At 41.8% G+C, this 18,255-nt stretch overlaps 2 protein-coding genes across 2 annotated transcripts in view; both read right to left on the bottom strand.

Annotated features, from left to right (window-relative positions):
- The window catches only part of LOC119428560 (stereocilin), a 25,792-nt gene extending 20,016 nt beyond the window's left edge, over nucleotides 1-5,776 (bottom strand). The window contains exons 1-9 of the mRNA XM_037696246.1: nucleotides 5,677-5,776; nucleotides 4,480-5,595; nucleotides 3,990-4,014; nucleotides 3,384-3,912; nucleotides 2,427-3,299; nucleotides 2,288-2,350; nucleotides 2,080-2,205; nucleotides 1,697-1,857; nucleotides 1,423-1,609 (exon numbers count right to left, since the gene is read on the bottom strand). Coding sequence (XP_037552174.1) covers nucleotides 1,423-1,609; nucleotides 1,697-1,857; nucleotides 2,080-2,205; nucleotides 2,288-2,350; nucleotides 2,427-3,299; nucleotides 3,384-3,912; nucleotides 3,990-4,014; nucleotides 4,480-5,595; nucleotides 5,677-5,776 — 3,180 coding nt within the window. The remainder of the gene's footprint in view (nucleotides 1-1,422; nucleotides 1,610-1,696; nucleotides 1,858-2,079; nucleotides 2,206-2,287; nucleotides 2,351-2,426; nucleotides 3,300-3,383; nucleotides 3,913-3,989; nucleotides 4,015-4,479; nucleotides 5,596-5,676) is intronic.
- A 5,456-nt stretch (nucleotides 5,777-11,232) lies between these two features.
- The window catches only part of gas8 (growth arrest-specific 8), a 43,887-nt gene continuing 36,864 nt past the window's right edge, over nucleotides 11,233-18,255 (bottom strand). The window contains exons 3-9 of the mRNA XM_037692874.1: nucleotides 15,289-15,486; nucleotides 14,141-14,341; nucleotides 13,755-13,809; nucleotides 12,164-12,369; nucleotides 11,767-11,916; nucleotides 11,552-11,632; nucleotides 11,233-11,469 (exon numbers count right to left, since the gene is read on the bottom strand). Of these exons, the coding sequence (XP_037548802.1) occupies nucleotides 11,233-11,469; nucleotides 11,552-11,632; nucleotides 11,767-11,916; nucleotides 12,164-12,369; nucleotides 13,755-13,809; nucleotides 14,141-14,341; nucleotides 15,289-15,486 (1,128 nt within the window). The remainder of the gene's footprint in view (nucleotides 11,470-11,551; nucleotides 11,633-11,766; nucleotides 11,917-12,163; nucleotides 12,370-13,754; nucleotides 13,810-14,140; nucleotides 14,342-15,288; nucleotides 15,487-18,255) is intronic.

Raw genomic sequence — 18,255 nt, 5'->3', positions numbered from 1 at the left:
CCCCCCCCCCCCCCCCACACACACACACACACACACACACCAAGGAAGTCTACGGACCAATCAGAGGTAGAGTTGCATTTGGGTCCAAATAATCTGAACCGACCCGGCACCAGCCTGCTGTCATCATCTCCGAACCCTACCCAATCGATGAATTAATAGTTAATTACAGGTCCAAACTCGAACACCACCCCCCCCCCCCCCCCGACATTTTTAATTAAGCTTTGACTGATTATACCACCGACTATTATTAACGGTTGGCGGACATGCGCGGCTGAGGGGGCAGAAGATCAGAGCTGAGGTGCCGTCCATGCGCATTAAATGCTTCCCCTACTTCTGCCTGCATCCTGCTCTGACACGTCGGATATTTTGTGATCTCACCTGTTTGGGACATCTGTTGCGCGCGTCCGCTGAGTGCAGCGGCTGAATGAACGTCCATTTGGGCTGATGGATCGCTGGCGGATCGCTGGCAGTAGTCCATCTGAAACTTAATTGAACTTTTTACCTCTTTCAACCAATCGCCTGGTCAGAATCCAGGTCGGGCGAGGCCGGGCGGGGCCGGGCTCCAGGTTTGGGTTAGAAATGACAGTTCTAATCAGAGGGGCCAGGCTGAATAAACATTCTGTCATCATTTTAGGACTCTTTGGATTCTATCTGATGTCATCCTTGGCCATCCTTGGCATCCCCCGAGAATGTACGGCTCTCTCGAGAGGGAACTATGTACTGATTATACCACTCTTATCAGAACTCTTGCAGTGCCTCTGTGAGTTGTCTCTGGACATGTTCACTGCCTTTGCGTGCCCTCCCCCTGCAGAATGTCTGCGTCATTATGTGCTTATGTGCGAGGTATTTTTTCATCTTCAGGCTACTAATCTTCAGCCAAAGATTAAGAGCGTGTTAGGATTTTTTAATCTCTCTAAAACCTATGTTGTCACTTTCACCACTTATTGTCTGTCTAAAAAGGTCTCACTTGTAAATGAGTCTTCGAGGCTCAGTGTGATTTATCTGTTTAAATAAAGATTGAATGAATGAATGAATATTGTCAAAAAGTTTAATATTCTGAAAAGTATAAAAGTTAGAAAAAAATAAATTTATAGGACCAATCTTCTGAATAATCTGAATGCTTTAATAAGTAAATGGTTAAAATAGCATAAAGTATGCAGAAAAAGTTAGACTGCGAAGGCTGCACAGAAAATAGAAATAAGAAAAACAGTGAGGATGCTGAATCAGCAATCGGACGTTTACTTAGAGTCAGAACTGAGACAAAAGAAAGATGCACAAAATGATCGGAAAAATTTGAAAAATGTAACAGGAAATCATCATCAAGGCTATTAAAACTAGAATAAAGGACACAAAGGAGCCTCTGATCCACAGCTCACGCCTGTGGACTGAAAAAAGAACAGCTTCAGGTGAATGATCTCTGACCTGCTGGGACGTCAGCTGATGGAAATGACTGACAGGCAGGTAAGGCAGAAGCGGGAGAACAGAACTGAGGAAGTACGGTGGCCATGTGGGGACATCTCCCACCACCTTCGACTGCAGCAGGCGCTTCACAAAAGCCTTTTTCTGCAGCGACTTCATTTCTGAGCTGTGGTCACGGATGGCCGTCAGCCTGAGGAGCAACGCAGAAACTATCGGCGTGAGAGGAGAGAGACAATTTAAAATCACTTCTGTCTGATCTGCGCTGTCAGGAACTCACACGCTGTCGTTGACGATCAAGGAGGCTGGGAAGCTCATAATGTCAGAAACAGACATGAAAGGAATGAACTGCGAGAGGTCCACGAACAGCTCTGGGGTCACTCTGGGGAACTTATGGATGAAGGCAGCCGTCATTGTTTCCATGGCCTCTTGTTGGGAAGCCTGATGAAGAAAGCAAAACATGATGAAAAGCAAACACCTCCAGTTTGTCTCTCCTTAATCATGCACATTGGTGACTTTCATACAAATGAAGCAGATTTGCAATCAAATTAACTGCTTATAATGAAAAACATGTTACAAATTCCCCTGTTTTCATTTAGCAGTGTAAAATTAAACTGTTGCAATTAAAAAAAAAAAAGTCTATATTTAATCTGGGGTACAGACCTGGCTGGTTTCCACTTGCAGCTGGTCCCAACTTTGATGCATGTGGGAGATGAATCTCTTCACAGCATCTTTTTCAGCAGACATCACCAGAGAGCGAATGCTGTCTCTGGGCATCTGGAAGTACTCCTAGTTATAAAGTGATGTAAATGAAATGTTCAGTTAGTTGATTATTCTGTCAAAAAAAAAAACTAGCTGCAGAGGCCAGTACCTGCAGCAGAACCCTAAGAGTGGACGAGTTATTGTTCTGCTGGATGAGGTCCCACAGGATGGGCTGAAAAAGACCCAAAACAGACGGGTTATTCACTCATTTTTTGGGTCAGTGAACGTGTCACAGGTCTGTTTCTTACACTGAAGCAGCTCAGCAGGTCCTCTTTCAGGGAGGCGTTGTGCTCTTTCCGCAGAAAGACTCCCACAGTGTGCAGGACACTCGTGGAGGCCTCAGGCCGCAGCACGGTCCACGATGTGTTATCAAGCAGACTGGACAGCAGGATGGCCTGGCCCAGACCCTGCCTCGCCTCACGCTCCCCTTCATCCAGCCCAGAAGAAAGCCCCACCATGACATCCAACACACGCAGCAAATAACCCAGCACCACTAAAAACCCCTCCTGCTCTCCTCCTTCCATCTCACACACACTCAGCTTGTGCAGGAGGTCTGCCAGCAGCGGGGCGGGCTCCACACACAGCTGAGATGTGTCGAACTCATACCGTGCTGGGAGCATGTCAAAGAATCTCTGCAGGAAGCACTTCCTGCTTTCCTGTTCTGCTTGAAGATCTGCACAGACATCTGCAAGCAGAGGCTTTGCTCTTACCAGCTGATGGTAGAGAGCAGCAGTCATACAGATGTGCTCCCTCAGTCCCGGTGTCTGTCCACAGAGCTGCAGGAGGGTGGTGTTGGTGAAATGTTGCACAGACCAGTTCCTGTACTCGCAGGTCTGGCTGGAGGTGTCCTCAAAGGTGATGTTGTGCATCTTGGAGCAGTACGCTGCTGCCCAGCTGCCTTCTGACAGGGACTGCTGTGGCTCACACAGAGCTGAGACCAGGACTGAGTTGTTAGGCAGGAAGCAGTCTCTGAAAGCTTCAGCACTGAGGGACCTGGTGCCCAACTGGGACAGACAGCTCTCACTGTGTCCTGGACTTGCTGTTTCTTCTTCTGAAAGCTGCACACACAGGCTGTCAATACTTGTCTGGTTAAAAAAGTGATAATCCTTCAGCGCCGCAGCCTGAAAACAGTAAAAGCACAAAACTCTGAACAGGCCTTGAAAGACAACTTTCAAACAGCCGCTTATTAAAAATGAATCCTTTACCTGCTGCACTCTCTGCAGCCAGAAGGACGAGTTGGCACACACGGTGTTGTTGAATTCATGAGCAAAGAACTCACTGCAGACGTGGACCCAGAAGAAGTCCTCCTCAGCAGCGGACAGGTACCATTCTGCATCAGAGCACGTAGCGTGTAGGTCGAGCTCCAAATGAGTCACAGCTGGATTAGCAGAGCCATTCTCCCCTTCAAACAGTTTGCAATACAGGAATACAGTGAAGTTAGAGACGCCGCTCAAACCTGGGATGGATTCATTACACGCTGCCTCCAGGATCTCCGCGGAGGTGGAGAACTCCAGCTCTTTCTGCTTGCTGTTCCCATCTCTGAACTGCCAGCGAGGTCCAGTCGGGAGTTCCACAGTTTGCTTTTGTTTGAAGGTTCTCGAGTTGTGAAGGTTTGTGGAGGTTTGCTGAGGTGGTGGTCCCTGTGTTGAGGGGCAGGACAAAAACGGGAATGAACCAGGGAGGCCCTGAGAGCCCAAAGCCTGAGCGTTCCACATCACATTATGCCTTATCCCCCTGAAAAGGCACAAACAAAACCACGTCTGAAATGCAAATTTATTTCCAGATTCAAACACAGCTGTGAAATATCTTACCATAAGATCAAGTGTCTCAAGTCCCCTTTAAAAAGACAAAGAAAGAAGCAAACGTTTCAGAATCAGAACGAACGAGTCGTGGAAGTAAAAACAGACTCCCGCCGTGCACAACTACTGGTGGTATAACAGAGCAGCTCAGCTAACAAGAGCCAAGCTATAAAGTTACTGACATCAATGAGAGGATAAAGGGATTAAGTGAGCAAACAACAGAAGCTTTCACTGCACTGAATGATTATAAAGATTTTAAAGCAGTGTCAGTCAGTGTCATGTTCTCTCCTGTGTGAAAGTCAAACTGATCAGGAGTAGAATACCTTAAATACAAACGGGCACAAATTGTGCTTGATTTAATCTGAGCCAGTGTGAATGGCACAATAAACTACATTGAGCAATTTTTACGAATTATAAATATCAAAGTTATCAGATTATGTATTATTATTATTGATTTGTGATTGTGTTAGAAGTGATTGGCCCATCTTCCCCTCAAACTCACCGACTGAGCACCGGCCTCGTGTGTTGGGCCCGTCCACCAGGCTGCTGACATCATCAAGCAGCGCCACTGTGACTTGAGACACCTTCTTCCTCAGGTTACCGTACACAGAGCTGCCCACCCTGTGCAGAACACCCCGCCTCAGCCCGTCCAAACTCTGAACAAGAGCTAAGTTCTTCTGAGGCAAACCACCTCCACGCTCACCTCCACCTGAGCGGGACAAAGCCTGCAGCAGGAGGCTTTGCATGGAGTCCGGCTCGTCCTCTGTGGCCATCACGTCTTCTGCAGATGCGTTGGCAGATGACCAATCCTGTCTCATGGCTTCAGGGGGCATGCTGAAGGGCCTAAAACGTCCAAACGTGCCCTTACTGTACCCAGCAGCTTCCCCTGCTGGATGCAAACTGACCACAGGTTTCCAGTTACGTGTTTCCAGGAAGTGCAGCAGCTGCTGAAACCAGCTGACACTGAAGGTGCAATCATTACGACCCTTCAGGGCGCAGATGAAGCCCTGCAGGCCTGCACTGGCCTGACCATACGTCCCACTGATTAGAGCCTGAAGTGTAGCTTCCAGCACAGCACTCACGGTCCTCCAGTTCTGAGACAAGAAAGTCAGGAGGGGCCTGTGGGGCTGGCGCTCTGACAGAGTGATGAGACTCTGCAGCAGCCCCAGGAACCAGTCCCAGTGTGGGCTGCCCCTCAGGGACAAAAACCAGTCCTGCACTTTGACGCTGGGTCGAGGCGGGACGCGGCCGTTCCACTGGTTCAGCGCAGCATTTCCTTCAGACTGCAGAAAGAAATGCAACACCTTCTCCCAAAGCTGCTCCTCGTCCGGCTCCGAGGGCAACTCCTCCAGCTCAGCTCCCATCTCCTGGAGGTACAGGGAGATGTTGTAGAGGAACCCAGACAGACGACGTCTGTCTACCGGCTTGTTCAGTGAAGGCAAGTTCTTGTTGGGGAAAAGCGTTTTTAAGCCCCCAAGGATATTCCTCATCCAAGAGGGGAACGACTGGTCCTCGTGTGTTTCTGGTGGGGGTCGGTGTGAACCCAAACTAGCACCTTTACTCCATTTTGAAATGATCTCCTTGAGGATAGCATCTCTCTGGTCCACTTTATCACTTCCTGAAACAAAACCATTGGGGACAGTTAGAGTTAGAGAGGAGCTGTGATCTTTAGGACCATATGTTCTGGTGGAGAACTCACCTGCCCCCTCAGGTGCTCCTTGTCCAAGTAAAACCAAACAAACAATGACGCCTGTCAGATTACGAGAGGCCATTCTTGACCCTTTCTTCACCATCGTCATCTCATTCCAGAGTGCGTATTGAAAAACTGCCGTCACATTTTTGCCTTTGGGCTTTTAACCCTGTTGATATAATAAAAATGTAAATGCATGCAGCGCTGTTGCTTCAGTAAACTATTTTAAATCTGATAAAAAGAGAAGGTGACTCATTACTGCAGGCAGAATGTGTGTGACCACTTTGACACCATGTGATACACAAAGTATTCACAATGTAATTAGGTTTACAAGCTACAAGTCTGAAGTTTAGTAAACGGTAGATTAGTCAGTTTAAGGTATTTTAAATAGTTATGACAATTTCTTACAAAGTCAGAAGCATAAATAAGTGAGCTCACCAGCAGTTCTGATCCATGTCTGTCTTTAAATGTTTGCAGGTCTCTCCTTAAACGTGTTGCTGCCATCACGCTCTGTGCTGACCTCCGGACTGGCTCTCGGTTTCACCGTGGCTCTGACTTTCTCTACCTTTCACTCTCTTCTTGCACCCCTCCCACCACTGCTGGGCGTTTGGTTTTTTTTAAGGTTTGAGGCTTGTTTTGTTTTTTTAGTCAGTGTGGCTTCAGTATTCAAAATTATTTCACTTTGTGATTTTTGCCTCCTAGCACGCACAAAGACATGGGGGTGTGATGAGGCCTAATAGTTGTTCAGAACGATCTCTGTTGGATGACTATTGGATTTGACATCCACACCTCCAGATGCAGGAAGACGGCCACCTGCATCATGAAGGACCCCACTCATCCAGCACACACACTTTTTGTCCCACTCCCCTCAGGCAGGAGGTTGAAGAGCATTAAGTGTAGAACCACTAGGCTGAGGAACAGCTTCTACCCTGAGGCTGTTAGACTCATGAATCTCTAACCAGGATCATCACTATGGAAAAAAAAATCACCGTAATGCCATTTTGATTGGTGAAATGTGCTGCTGATTATCCACGCTGCTGATCTCACGCTGCTGATCTCATGCTGCTGATTATGTCATGCTGCAGTGTTCATTTGTACTCATCTACTCACACGGACTCATGTTCGTGCTGCTGTTGTTTGGCGTATTGTTTGGCTCCATTAGTGTTTAGCGCATTTCTTAATTTATATTTTGGATCCTTATTTACTGTTTCTTTTACAATTTACATTTTTGCTATTGTTGGATGTAACCGGGACCCTGTGAACACCATTTCATTTCACCTCATGTACCACATGTGATGCGGTGGACAATAAAACCAACTTGAACTTGATTTGATTTTTACAGTTTTGGGGGGCAGCTACAGGAAGGTCACAGGCTCTCGGTTTGAACGAGGTGAAAATCTGGATCATATTAATTACGCCCAGGACATCTCCGCTGTTCTCGAACTGTCCAGTGTCTCTTGCTGACTAATTTTTCATTGAGCTGGGACTCATCTTATCACACCAGGTTTGTTGGGGGGGGGGGGGGTAGTCTTACCAAAGGGGCCAGATCAGGACTGTGCAGTCTGCCACGGTTATCCTCGAGTCGAGCAGACTTACAATTAAGCCTTGTGCGAGGGCACAGGAGCGGGCTCCCCTGAGTCAGACCACTGTCTGCAGCCCCTGAAACCAAAGAAGGCTAAGTGAAAGGACGCCCCCCCCACCACCACCACCACCACCACTCCGATACTGTGGCCTGCACAGCGACAATAAGTTCCTCCTGTATTATTGATGCCACAGGGAACAGCAATCACTCAGTGCAGCGGGGCTCAATTCACCATGGGAATAGTCAATGAGAAACCAGATCTGCCCCGTTCGTTCCTCCTCTCTCGGCTGGAAACTCTGTCGGAGCAGCGAGGAAATCATCTGCTGAAAATGGCTGTTGAGATTGGAATATGTGCTTTATAAAGTTTTACAACTTTTAGCCTCATTTCTCAACAGAAAAGATTAAAGGACCTGAAATGAGTGGGAGGGTTTAAACTGGTGAGTGTATCTTTGTAGAAGTCATTTAAATTTGTTTGATTAGGTAATAACAGTTTGATTTGAAGAACAGGCTCTGAAACTCTGCAGCCGCCGGGAGTTTGGATTTGAATACTGGTGAAATGTGATCGGATCGTCATGCGAGTCCAAGTTCAAGACAAACTGAATCTTCACAAACCAATTCACGCACATAAATGTGTTGTTTACGTCCTTAAAGAGCACAAATGTCTGAATTCATGATCAACCTTCCTCCAGCAGATGCGTTATTTTTCACATATATTTATATAAGGTTTTTGGAAAACACCTTCGTTCGTGACTCTGCATCTCATTCAAGTTGGTCAAAATCCTCTTTAAGACATACTAAATAAACATTTTACTGTTGATAAACCAGTGAAATTTGATTTAATTGCTCAGTTTTTCATAACATTCAGGACAAGAATGTATATCCTGAAATTGGGAGGTAGCCACACCATGACTCGTCCCCCGCCGTGTTTCACAGCTGAAATGTGCAGCGCCTTTTCCCTGCTTTAAAAAAGAAATGTGTAAATTCACAAAGGCTCAAAAATGCTAAACTTTCTGGGATCTTAAAACTGCTGCTGATCAGGTCTTAAAATCTTAAAGAACAGGTGTTTCAAATCATATTCAATTGGAGCACTACAAAAAAAACCCTGTGCTTAATTTTTTTTTTTTTGCAGATAACAAGGACGCAAAGCATGAAAATACTGCAATAAAATAAAAATATAATATATATTTATATATATAACAATAAAATGAAAAATATATAATTGTATATAAATATTATATATGATTATATATATTAAAAATAATATAAATAATAGAAAATAAAATTCCTTCTGTAACAAGAACATAAATGTAAGAGAGGGTGGAAGGTGTAACACTATGACTGGTAGGCTTCAGTTTGACCGTCATTTAATATTTTTTAACTTCACTTATTGCTGTGACTCTCGGTGAGGCAGATTATTATCACACCGCATTAATACTAAGATATATAAATAAATAAATAACTGATTGAATAAAATGCCATTTTTGGGATTATTGCTCGACCTCACAATGAGTCGCATCCAGAGTAAATTTAAAATCCCATTTTATTGCTCATTGATGACATCATGCTTTTATAATTTATTTGATCTCTGCTTCTACTAAAAGTCCAGAAAGTTTTTTGTCTTGTGACATTAGTCATATAATCACGTTTTTTAAATAAAATTTTAAAAAAGTTGACTTTGCTGGTAGCCAAACTTTTCAAGCTTTAAAGCAGAATTTCACTGAAAGAAAAAAAACAAATATTTGTGAAGAAGCTTTAAAATGATTCACGCTTTCCCGCTTTGAAAGTGAAAAATGACCTTGAGTTCAATAAAAACCAGAAGAGGACACAAGAAAAGAAAAATATGTTTAAATTTTTCTACAAGCCGTTATTATTTGAACAAATATTCACGAGGTCGGAGGTCGAAAACGACATGTTTTTTTGCAGGTAGATTTTTTTTCAAAAGATAATCATTTTATATTTTCTTTCTGGTCTATACAAATGAATGTTTGGAGTGAAAGAGTTATTATAAAAAATAAATAAAGCGTCATTCGATGAGTCGTTTTTGTTGTTTTGTAGGGCTGATCTCCACCTTTAGAGGGAAGCGTGAACTAAATGTAATTTAAAATGTTGTTTTCTCTTGATTCTGACTCCAGCTCGGAATTGTAAAGAAAACAAAACAATACTTGTAATTAAACTTAGTTGATTACTGATTATGCACATAGGATAAAGCATAAATCACAGCAGCATGCGAGTTTCCAACACAAGCAAAACAGGATTTTCTGTATTTTAACTTTTTGACTCCTTCCACTGTCAAATCTACGTTGTTCTTCCTTGATCCTCATGAGACCATATCCACGTAGGAGCTAAGAGCTCTTCACTTTGTTTCAGCAGTTTGCAGCAAATCCTTACGATCCTATGGGACACACATTGTTTGCATTTAAACAAAGGTACAAAATACACAGATCATCATGACGACTGGAGGTAACTGTAGAAACCAGATTTCTAAAGGTACCGTATTTTCTGCCGTACAGGTCGCACAGCCCTATAAGTCGCATCAGTCCAAATATGTGTAACAAAGTTGAAAAAAAAAAATCCATAAATATGTCACTTTGCCATATAAGTCGCATCTATTATGCGTCTCCGCTGACGCGCCGTGTTTGTTACGCGTCGCCGCTGACAACCCGGAAATATGTGCCGGTGTTGTGCCAAGAATCAACTGGCTGCCAAATGGCAGCTGCGGGAGCATGAACAGGAGGACTTTAACTAGAATTTAACAAGATTACACTTAAAAACAATTATTTGTTTTCTTGAAATTATAGAAAAGTTGCGTCTCAGTCTAACGTGTGCTTATTAAATGCACTTTGATGGTCAAATCAGCTGCATTTTGCCGGGGCGGCGCAGCGAAACGAAGCTTACAGTATGTGGTTATTCCAGGCAGACGACGGTAGCAGACTATGGCACTTTTACCTATTACATGATACATCATCATCATCAACTTTATTTATAAAGCGCTTTAACACCAGCCACAGCTGAAACAAAGTGCTGAACATCAATTCAAAACAAGATAAGAGAAAGCATAAAAACAAAGCTACAAAGCTAAGCACACAATGAACTAAAAACTCAATTTAAAACTTGGTTTAAAACACAATAAAATGACGAGTTAAACCGATAAAATCAATACCAATAAAAATGAAGTAAAATCAAGTCTCAGTTGGGTTGAAGGCCAATGAGTGGAAATGAGTTTTCAGATGGTTTTAAAAATGGACAGTGAAGGGGCCTGTCGAATGTGCAAAGTCAGAGCGTTCCGTAACTTAGCGCCACTAACAGAGAAGGCCCTGCCTCCTCGAAGCTTCCTCGTACTCTTGGGAATGACCAGAAGCAGCTGGTCAGCAGACCTGAGTGACCAAAGGGGAGTGTAGTGGTGGAGAAGCTCATTAATAAGGTGGGGCAAGGCTGTTTAAAACCTTAAAAACAAGCAAAATAATTTTAAAATGAACTCTAAAATACACGGGCCGCCAGTGGAGTGAAGCCAGGACATGGGTGAAGTGCTCTCTTTTATGTGTTCCCGTTAAAAGATATGCAGCAGCATTTTGCACCAGCTGCAGACGTGTAAGTGAGGACTGGCAGACTCCGAGATAGAGGGAATTACAGTAATTCAGCCGTGATGAAATGAAGGCATGGATTACTGTTTCAAACTGTTGCCTTGAAAGAACAGGCACAGCAGCGTGCCTTAATACTCGAGTCCATCTAGCGGCTGAAAATGGCAGTGTTCATTTTTTTTCAATCAGAATGAATGAAATCGGTCATAAATTGGTTTATAAATATGGGAAAAATCCATAAATACGTCGCTTTGGTGTATAAGTCGCAGGGCATGTAAATTATGCAAAAAATTGACGTATACAGCAAAAAATGTGTTATTTAAAGATCCTGATGGTAAAATTCTAGGTCTCGAGGTTTTCCCACAAAAAAAAAATATATATACATATATTATAAATGTAAATAATTCACAAGGAGTGAATCTCCAGCAGTACCTCCATTTTGTTTGTGAGGCCAATGAGGGCGGCGTGGTCCATGTTGGGAGCTGAGAGCACAGACTGGAGCTGAGCCTCGACCTCCTCCAGACGATCCTTCACGGTCTGAAGCTTGCGCTCCAACAAAACATTCGGCAAATCTGCTTCATGCTGCTTCCTCAGAACATTCTGCTCAAATGACCCCAACAGCTCGTCCCGCTCCAGCTGAAGCTGCACCAAATATGAAGAGACACACAAATGTTTAGAAGGGATTGACATGAAATGCGCTTTTATTTTCATTTTTAGTTTGTACCTTGCTGAATCTTTGTTCCAAAACCCCGTGATCCGCTTTCAGGTCTTTCAGGACTTTTATTTTGGGGTTTTTGATCTTTTTCTGTTCAAAACAAACAAAAAAGGGGAACAAAATAAAACGCCCTGCGCAAATTTTCTTCAACGAGACGCTGCTTAATGTTGAATTAAATTAAATAATTAAAAGAAAGAACTACAAAAATCGTTTAAAAAAATCACCTCGGAGCAGAATTTTGCTTTCTTCTCCAAGTAAGCGGTTTCCGTCCTGACTTTAGTCAGAAGCTCAGTAAGATGAAGGTTTTCCTGCAAAACAGACTGCGTGTCCTGCGTCATCTTCCTCACTTCCAGCTTCAGTTTAGGGATTTCTTCCTAGGATGTCAACAAAACAAGTCACATCTAAATAAAAATTACAGAACAAAAAAAATTGAGTGTGCAATTCTGCAGTTAAGCTGCAACCTAAAGTTCTGCTCTATATCCATCTGAGTCAAATCTGAAGGTTTTTCTAAAGCTGACCGTTTAGAATCAAATACTAAAGTAAATCATCAAAACAAGAACTTCTCTTGAAAGAAACTATTCGTGAAAACAAGCAGCTGGATGAGCTGCTGGTCACACATACGTTGAGTTCATCGATGGCCTCAACGTCCTGCTTCAACTTGAAATTAGCCTCCGTGGTGGTGTCCCTGAAGAATTTGTTGTGATCTTCTGTAAGATCCACGATGTGGCTTTTCCACTGCAGCTCTCGCTCGCTGCACTGATTATCCGTCATCATCTCCTGCTCTTGTTGCAGCATCTGCATCTTTTCCTCATATTTGGCTGTAGTTTCTAATCAAACAAGGACCCCAAAAAATATATATATAGCTCAGCAGATTTCTGAATGCATGAGAAGTTGGGTTAATGATCCTTCAACACTGATGACCACACCATTCTCCTTGAAAAACTTAATAAATATGGCATTAGAGGATTAACACTACAGTGGGTATCCAGTTATTTGAATATTAGGAGACAGTTTGTACAGGAAAATTATATAAAATCTGAATTTTTTGTTAATGGAAGTGGAGTTCCTCAGGGCTCTGTGTTGGGTCCAAAGTTGTTTATTTTGTATGTGAATGAACTGGTTGAAGTGTCAGGGCTTTTGAAGTGCATTTTATTTGCAGATGATATGATGATTTTTTTTGTTCAGGAGAAGATATTGAACGGACGTTAGAGACGATACAGGCAGAATTCGTAAAAATACAAACTTGGTTCCAACTTAATAAGTTATCATTAAATTTAGGAAAAAACAAACTATATTTAGTAATAGAAAGAACATTTTCCAAGTCCCATTTAAAATAGACAGAATTGAAATTCATAGAGTTAATGAAATAAAATTTTGGGGTGTCGTTATTGATGAGAAGCTGACATGGAAATCTCGTGTAAATTCCTTGAGAATAAAAATAGCAACATCAATTGCATTACTGTATAAAGTAAAAAAAAAAGAGTTTTTGAATGACAAAGCTTTGTATATATTGTTTAATGTAATGATTGTTCCATATTTAATCTATTGTATTGAAGTTTGGGGAAAAGCATGCAAAACAATTACAAACCCTATTTTTATTTTACAAAAAAGCTATAAGAATTATTAGTAGGAAGTGCAATGGTCACCCAACAAGTATATTATTTAATCAGCTGAAATTATTAACATTTTATGATTAGGTTGAAAATAGCATTTTACAAGTCATGTATAAAACTCATTTAAAAAAATTACCCCCAAAAATTCAGTTAAAATTTGTTTAAAAAGAAAGTCATTATAACCTTAAGGGATTGGAAATGTTTGTACAACTTCCATTTAGAACTAGTCTGAAGGAGCTGCGTTGTAATTCAGGGAACACAATTGTGGAATTGCCTCGATATCACCAGAACATTTTCTAAAACAATGCATATGTTTAAAAAGATGATTAAGTTAAAATTGTTGGGAAAGTATGGTGCCATGTGAAGGATGCCTGATGTTTTTTGTTTTCACTTTTGAGATTGTTCAATCCTAAGTTGTTGTTTGTTTGTAGTTATTATATATATATATATATATATTTTTTTTTTTTTTTTTTTTAAATAAGGGGCAGATATCATAAGAATTTTCTTCTTCTTTCTGCACCCTTTTCATCCAGTTTTTTATGGATTTGTTTTGTTTCTTTTAATTGAATGAATAAATAAAATAAAAATAGGGCATTTACCTGTAAATAGCCTCTCCAGGTTGTCCCTGGTTGCAGCCATTTCTTCCTGGTGTTTCTGTTGAAAAAATGTTCAAAATGATGTTTGTACAAGTGGTATTGCTTTTATATCATTGATTGTGTGTTATTAATTGCATCATTTCTCATTGCACTGTTGGTGCAACGACAGTAATTTATTAATTCAAACAAAAATACAGATGAACGTCTGTTAACGACATTGATGGGAGTCTGACTAGACACACCCAAAATAACAACAAAGAAAAGTCTGCATATGAAAATAAGACCAAAAGCATTAATTGGCGACAGATTTGGAACACAGATGTGTTGGCAGAATTGATGTGGCTTAAAGGCAAGCCTTTGTTAAAATAAATAAAATGTGTAGGACAAACCAGCTCAAGTTCCTTGACTTGATTTTCATAGTCCGAGCCATGCATGTCTACCATGATAGCCCTCATGCTGTTAGAAAGCTCGTCCTCCAGCTCATCCTGCTCCTCGTGCAGCGTGTCAGCGGTGACCAAACGGGCTTCTTTCAGCTCAGAGACTGTGTTCTGGTGTTCACACAGGAGGTGCTTCAGCTTCTGCTCGTACACCTGGTGACAAAGAAACAAATCGTCAAAGATACAAAACTGTAAAGTCAATTTATTCATCGTTTTTGCCTGCATGTATGCTGGAAAAATATGCTTTGTGTGACATTTAAAATATGCCTAACCTTTATGTTGCTGTGTTTTATGGAACTGGCTTCAGGATTATTAAAAAATTGTTTTTTGTCAATTCTAAGCAAAAAACTACTAAAACGTACGTGATCATTAATGGGCTTTAAACATATTCAGTATCTTGCCCTGCAAAGTTTGATCAACTCAATGCTGTTTGAGTCTGAGGCTTATCGTCACTGTGCTGAAAAGACTGTGACACTAAAAGTAATAAATAATAATAAATGCGTCTGATTTGTGAAGAGCTGTTCAGCCTTATCACAGCTGAGTCAATAAATGTACGTAGAATTTAAACGGATATTCAGTTTCATATACATTGTTCTGTAACAATCAGTTTGTATCTTGCAACTTTCATTCAACCTTTATTTTCACAGGTTAATCTTATTGAGCCACGAGGACTCATTTACAAGAGGGACCTGATTTTAGCAAACAGTGATGACAACACTAGACAATCATAAAAAGCATACAAATTGAGAATAACAAATAAAAGAAAATGATATTTAAACTAGATAAACAAAAGCAGCTACATTATAAAGTGATGTAAAATACTAAAAACAGGAACATGTCCATTGGTTTTTGCCATGAACTTAGATGTTTGAAGCCACTTATTAGAGAGGTCAAGGTCGAGCGCTTCAGATCTTTTTGCAAGATATTCGAGGAAACAGGAGCAGAGTAGGAGAAGGCCCTTTTGACTAGTTCAGCTTGAAAACTTGATGTGATTGTGTCATTATTTCTAGTTTTTGTCCTGGTCAATAAACTTCTGACATTAAATATGAACTTGGAGTAAACCCTTCCTTTAAATCTGAATGATCGTGTGTTCACCTTACTTCGTTCTCGACTCGATAACGTTCATCGTCCTCTTCAGCGGCCCGCTCCAAGGTTTTCAGCTTGGCCCTGACCTCCTCTAGTTTGGTTGCAGTGATTTCCCTCATAGAGTGGTACTTGTCCCTCTCCAGCTGGAAGAACTTTCTCTCCTCCCTCTCTCTGTCCAGCTCCTCCTGAAGGCGAGCAATGTGCTCCATCATCTGAAAATACAGCTTTATTGTGGACAGAGCATATCGGTGACAACCAGTGATGTACAAATCATCCAGGGCAGGGTTTTTAGGGTTTTTAAACCAAACGGTTGGATTTATTTCCTGTGTGTTGAAGACAGTTTTGATACTACCGTAATCTGAAGAGCTTTCCAAATGATTCTGGGGTCTTGGAAAATTTCATCAAGATTTTCTCCTCGTGAATTTCCAACTAAACAGGATCATCGGACAGAACTTGATCCACATTAAGACTAAAACCATCAAATATGGAGTACTCTATTAGGGCTGGGTCATATCATATCGTTCACGATAATAACGGTGAAAAAAATGGCTTGCCCGGGAAAATAAATTATATCATGGTATGCTAATTTCATGACGTAAATACGTCAGTGTCTCCCCTACCATTATACAAGCGGGGTGCCCCACCCCATTAACAGAACCGAGCGCGCCGAACTGCACGTCCACCTACTTTGAGATTGAATACTTTACTAAATAAAGTAATTTCAGTAAAATTAACCCATGTTTTTTTTTTATAGTTTTTATATAATACTGCAAAGCAACATGTTGGTATCGGATGCTGTGCAGCTGGAAGGATTTTTACTGAAACTTTTTTTAGTTTTGGACATTTGTTATGATGCGTAACCATGGCAACAAGGCAGTTTTCTACAACAACAGCAGCTGAATAACATCTCAAAAGCTGAAATAATATCTCAACTATGGCCCCAACTCTCAAATGAGTTGAAAAGGATGTTCTATGGACGCATTCTCATCTACCTGCCAGCTGTGCTCGAGTGCCTGATCTCTGAGATCCTGGAACTAGCAGCAAATGCGGCTCATGACAGTGGAAGGACAGGATCGTCCCTAAGCACCTACAGTTGGCTGTCCGCAGCGACGAGGAGCTCGGCAGACTTATGGGAGGAGTGGCCATCGCTCTGGGAGGAGTTCTGCCCAGCATTCAAGCGGTCCTACAGCCCAGGGGAACCAAGAGGCCAGCCGAGTCTGGGTGGACGGATTGAACAGCATCTGCAGCCAGTTTCTTAGGATCCACTGTGGGATGGACCTTTACAAGAGATCCTTCCTGTCTACAGCCATCAGCATCTATAACATCTCTTAATGAAATGAGGATAACGAGTTACAACAACAAAATTAAAGCTGCAAGCAGCGTTGAAGGCCCTCGCAGCTAAGCGCCGCTGCGGCCTCATGGCGACCGCGGGAACTCGAGCTACTCTTCCCGGTCGCCATTGAGAACGCTCACGCTACTGTCACGCGCCCATTTTCCGGAGTGCGCATTCACAGAACCTTTAACATCAGCTGCAACAGCATATATAACAACTGTAATAATGTAGGGGGCGCACTTGAGTCAAATAATAAACAACAACACCACTGTGTCCATAAGTCGTCACTAATCAAGCACCAAAAATCTGGTACAGATCAGACGATATATCACTGAGATATAACAGTTTGATTTATGTAGAGGGCGCACTTGAGTCAAATATTAAAGAACAACACCACTGTGTCCATAAGTCCTCACTAGTCAAGCACCAAAAATCTGGTGCAGATCGGACGAAATATCACTGAGATATAACAGTTTGAATAATCTAGGGGGCGCACTTGAGTCAAATATTAAACAACAACACCACTGTGTCCATAAGTCCTCACTAGTCAAGCACCAAAAATCTGGTCCAGATCGGACGATATATCACTGAGATATAACAGTTTGATTTATGTAGGGGGCGCACTTGAGTCAAATATTAAACAACAACATCACTGTGTCCATAAGTCCTCACTAGTCAAGCATCAAAAATCTGGTGCAGATCGGACGATATATCACTGAGATATAACAGTTTGATTAACCTAGGGGGCGCACTTGAGTCAAAAGTAAAACCACCATACCATTGCGTGTTTAAGTGCTTACTTATCACACACCAAAAATATGGTCCACATCGGATGACATATCACTGAGATATAACAGTTTGAATAATCTAGGGGGCGCACTTGAGTCAAATATTAAACAACAAAACTAAAATGTCCATCAGCTCTCAGTAATGATGCACCCAAAATCTGGTCCAGATCGGATGACATATCACTGAGATATAACAGTTTGAATAATGTAGGGGGCGCACTTGAGTCAAATTTTAAACAACACTAACAATGTGTTTAGACATGGTCACACATTATGCCATAAAAATCTGGTGCAGATCGGATGATATATCATTGAGATATAAGGGTTGGAATATTATAGGGGGCGCTCTTGAGTCAAAAGTTAAAAAACATTACTAATGTGTCCATCAGGGCTACTTAATAATATACCAAAAATCTGGTACAGATCGGATGATATATCATTGAGATATAACTGTTGCAAGATTGTAGGGGGCGCTATAGAGTCAAAATTTAAAAAACATTACTACTATGTCCACCAGGGCTAAATAATAATACACCATAAATTTGGTGCAGATCGGCTGATATATCACTGAGACAAAACAGTTTCAATAATGTAGGGGGCGCCCTTGAGTCAAATATTAAACAACAAAACTAAAATGTCCATCAGTTCTCAGTAATGACACACCAAAAATCTGGTTCAGATCGGATGTTGTATCACTGAGATATAACTGTAAGAAGAATGTAGGTGGCGCTGTGGAGGTTCTTGGCCACTTATCATGGAAACCTGTTCAGAGGTGGATAATGATCAATCATAGTGATTTTGGTTCACCTGGGCTCAAATCTGTGCAATTTAGAGCCAAACGTATTGCAACGGCGTCACTT

The sequence above is a fragment of the Nematolebias whitei genome, chromosome 2 (assembly GCF_014905685.2).
Source record: "Nematolebias whitei isolate Nwh7 chromosome 2, NemWhi1, whole genome shotgun sequence".
Lineage (NCBI taxonomy): Eukaryota > Metazoa > Chordata > Actinopteri > Cyprinodontiformes > Rivulidae > Nematolebias > Nematolebias whitei.
Note: the sequence above shows the minus strand (reverse complement) of the source record. Positions and strands in the feature narration are given on the sequence as shown.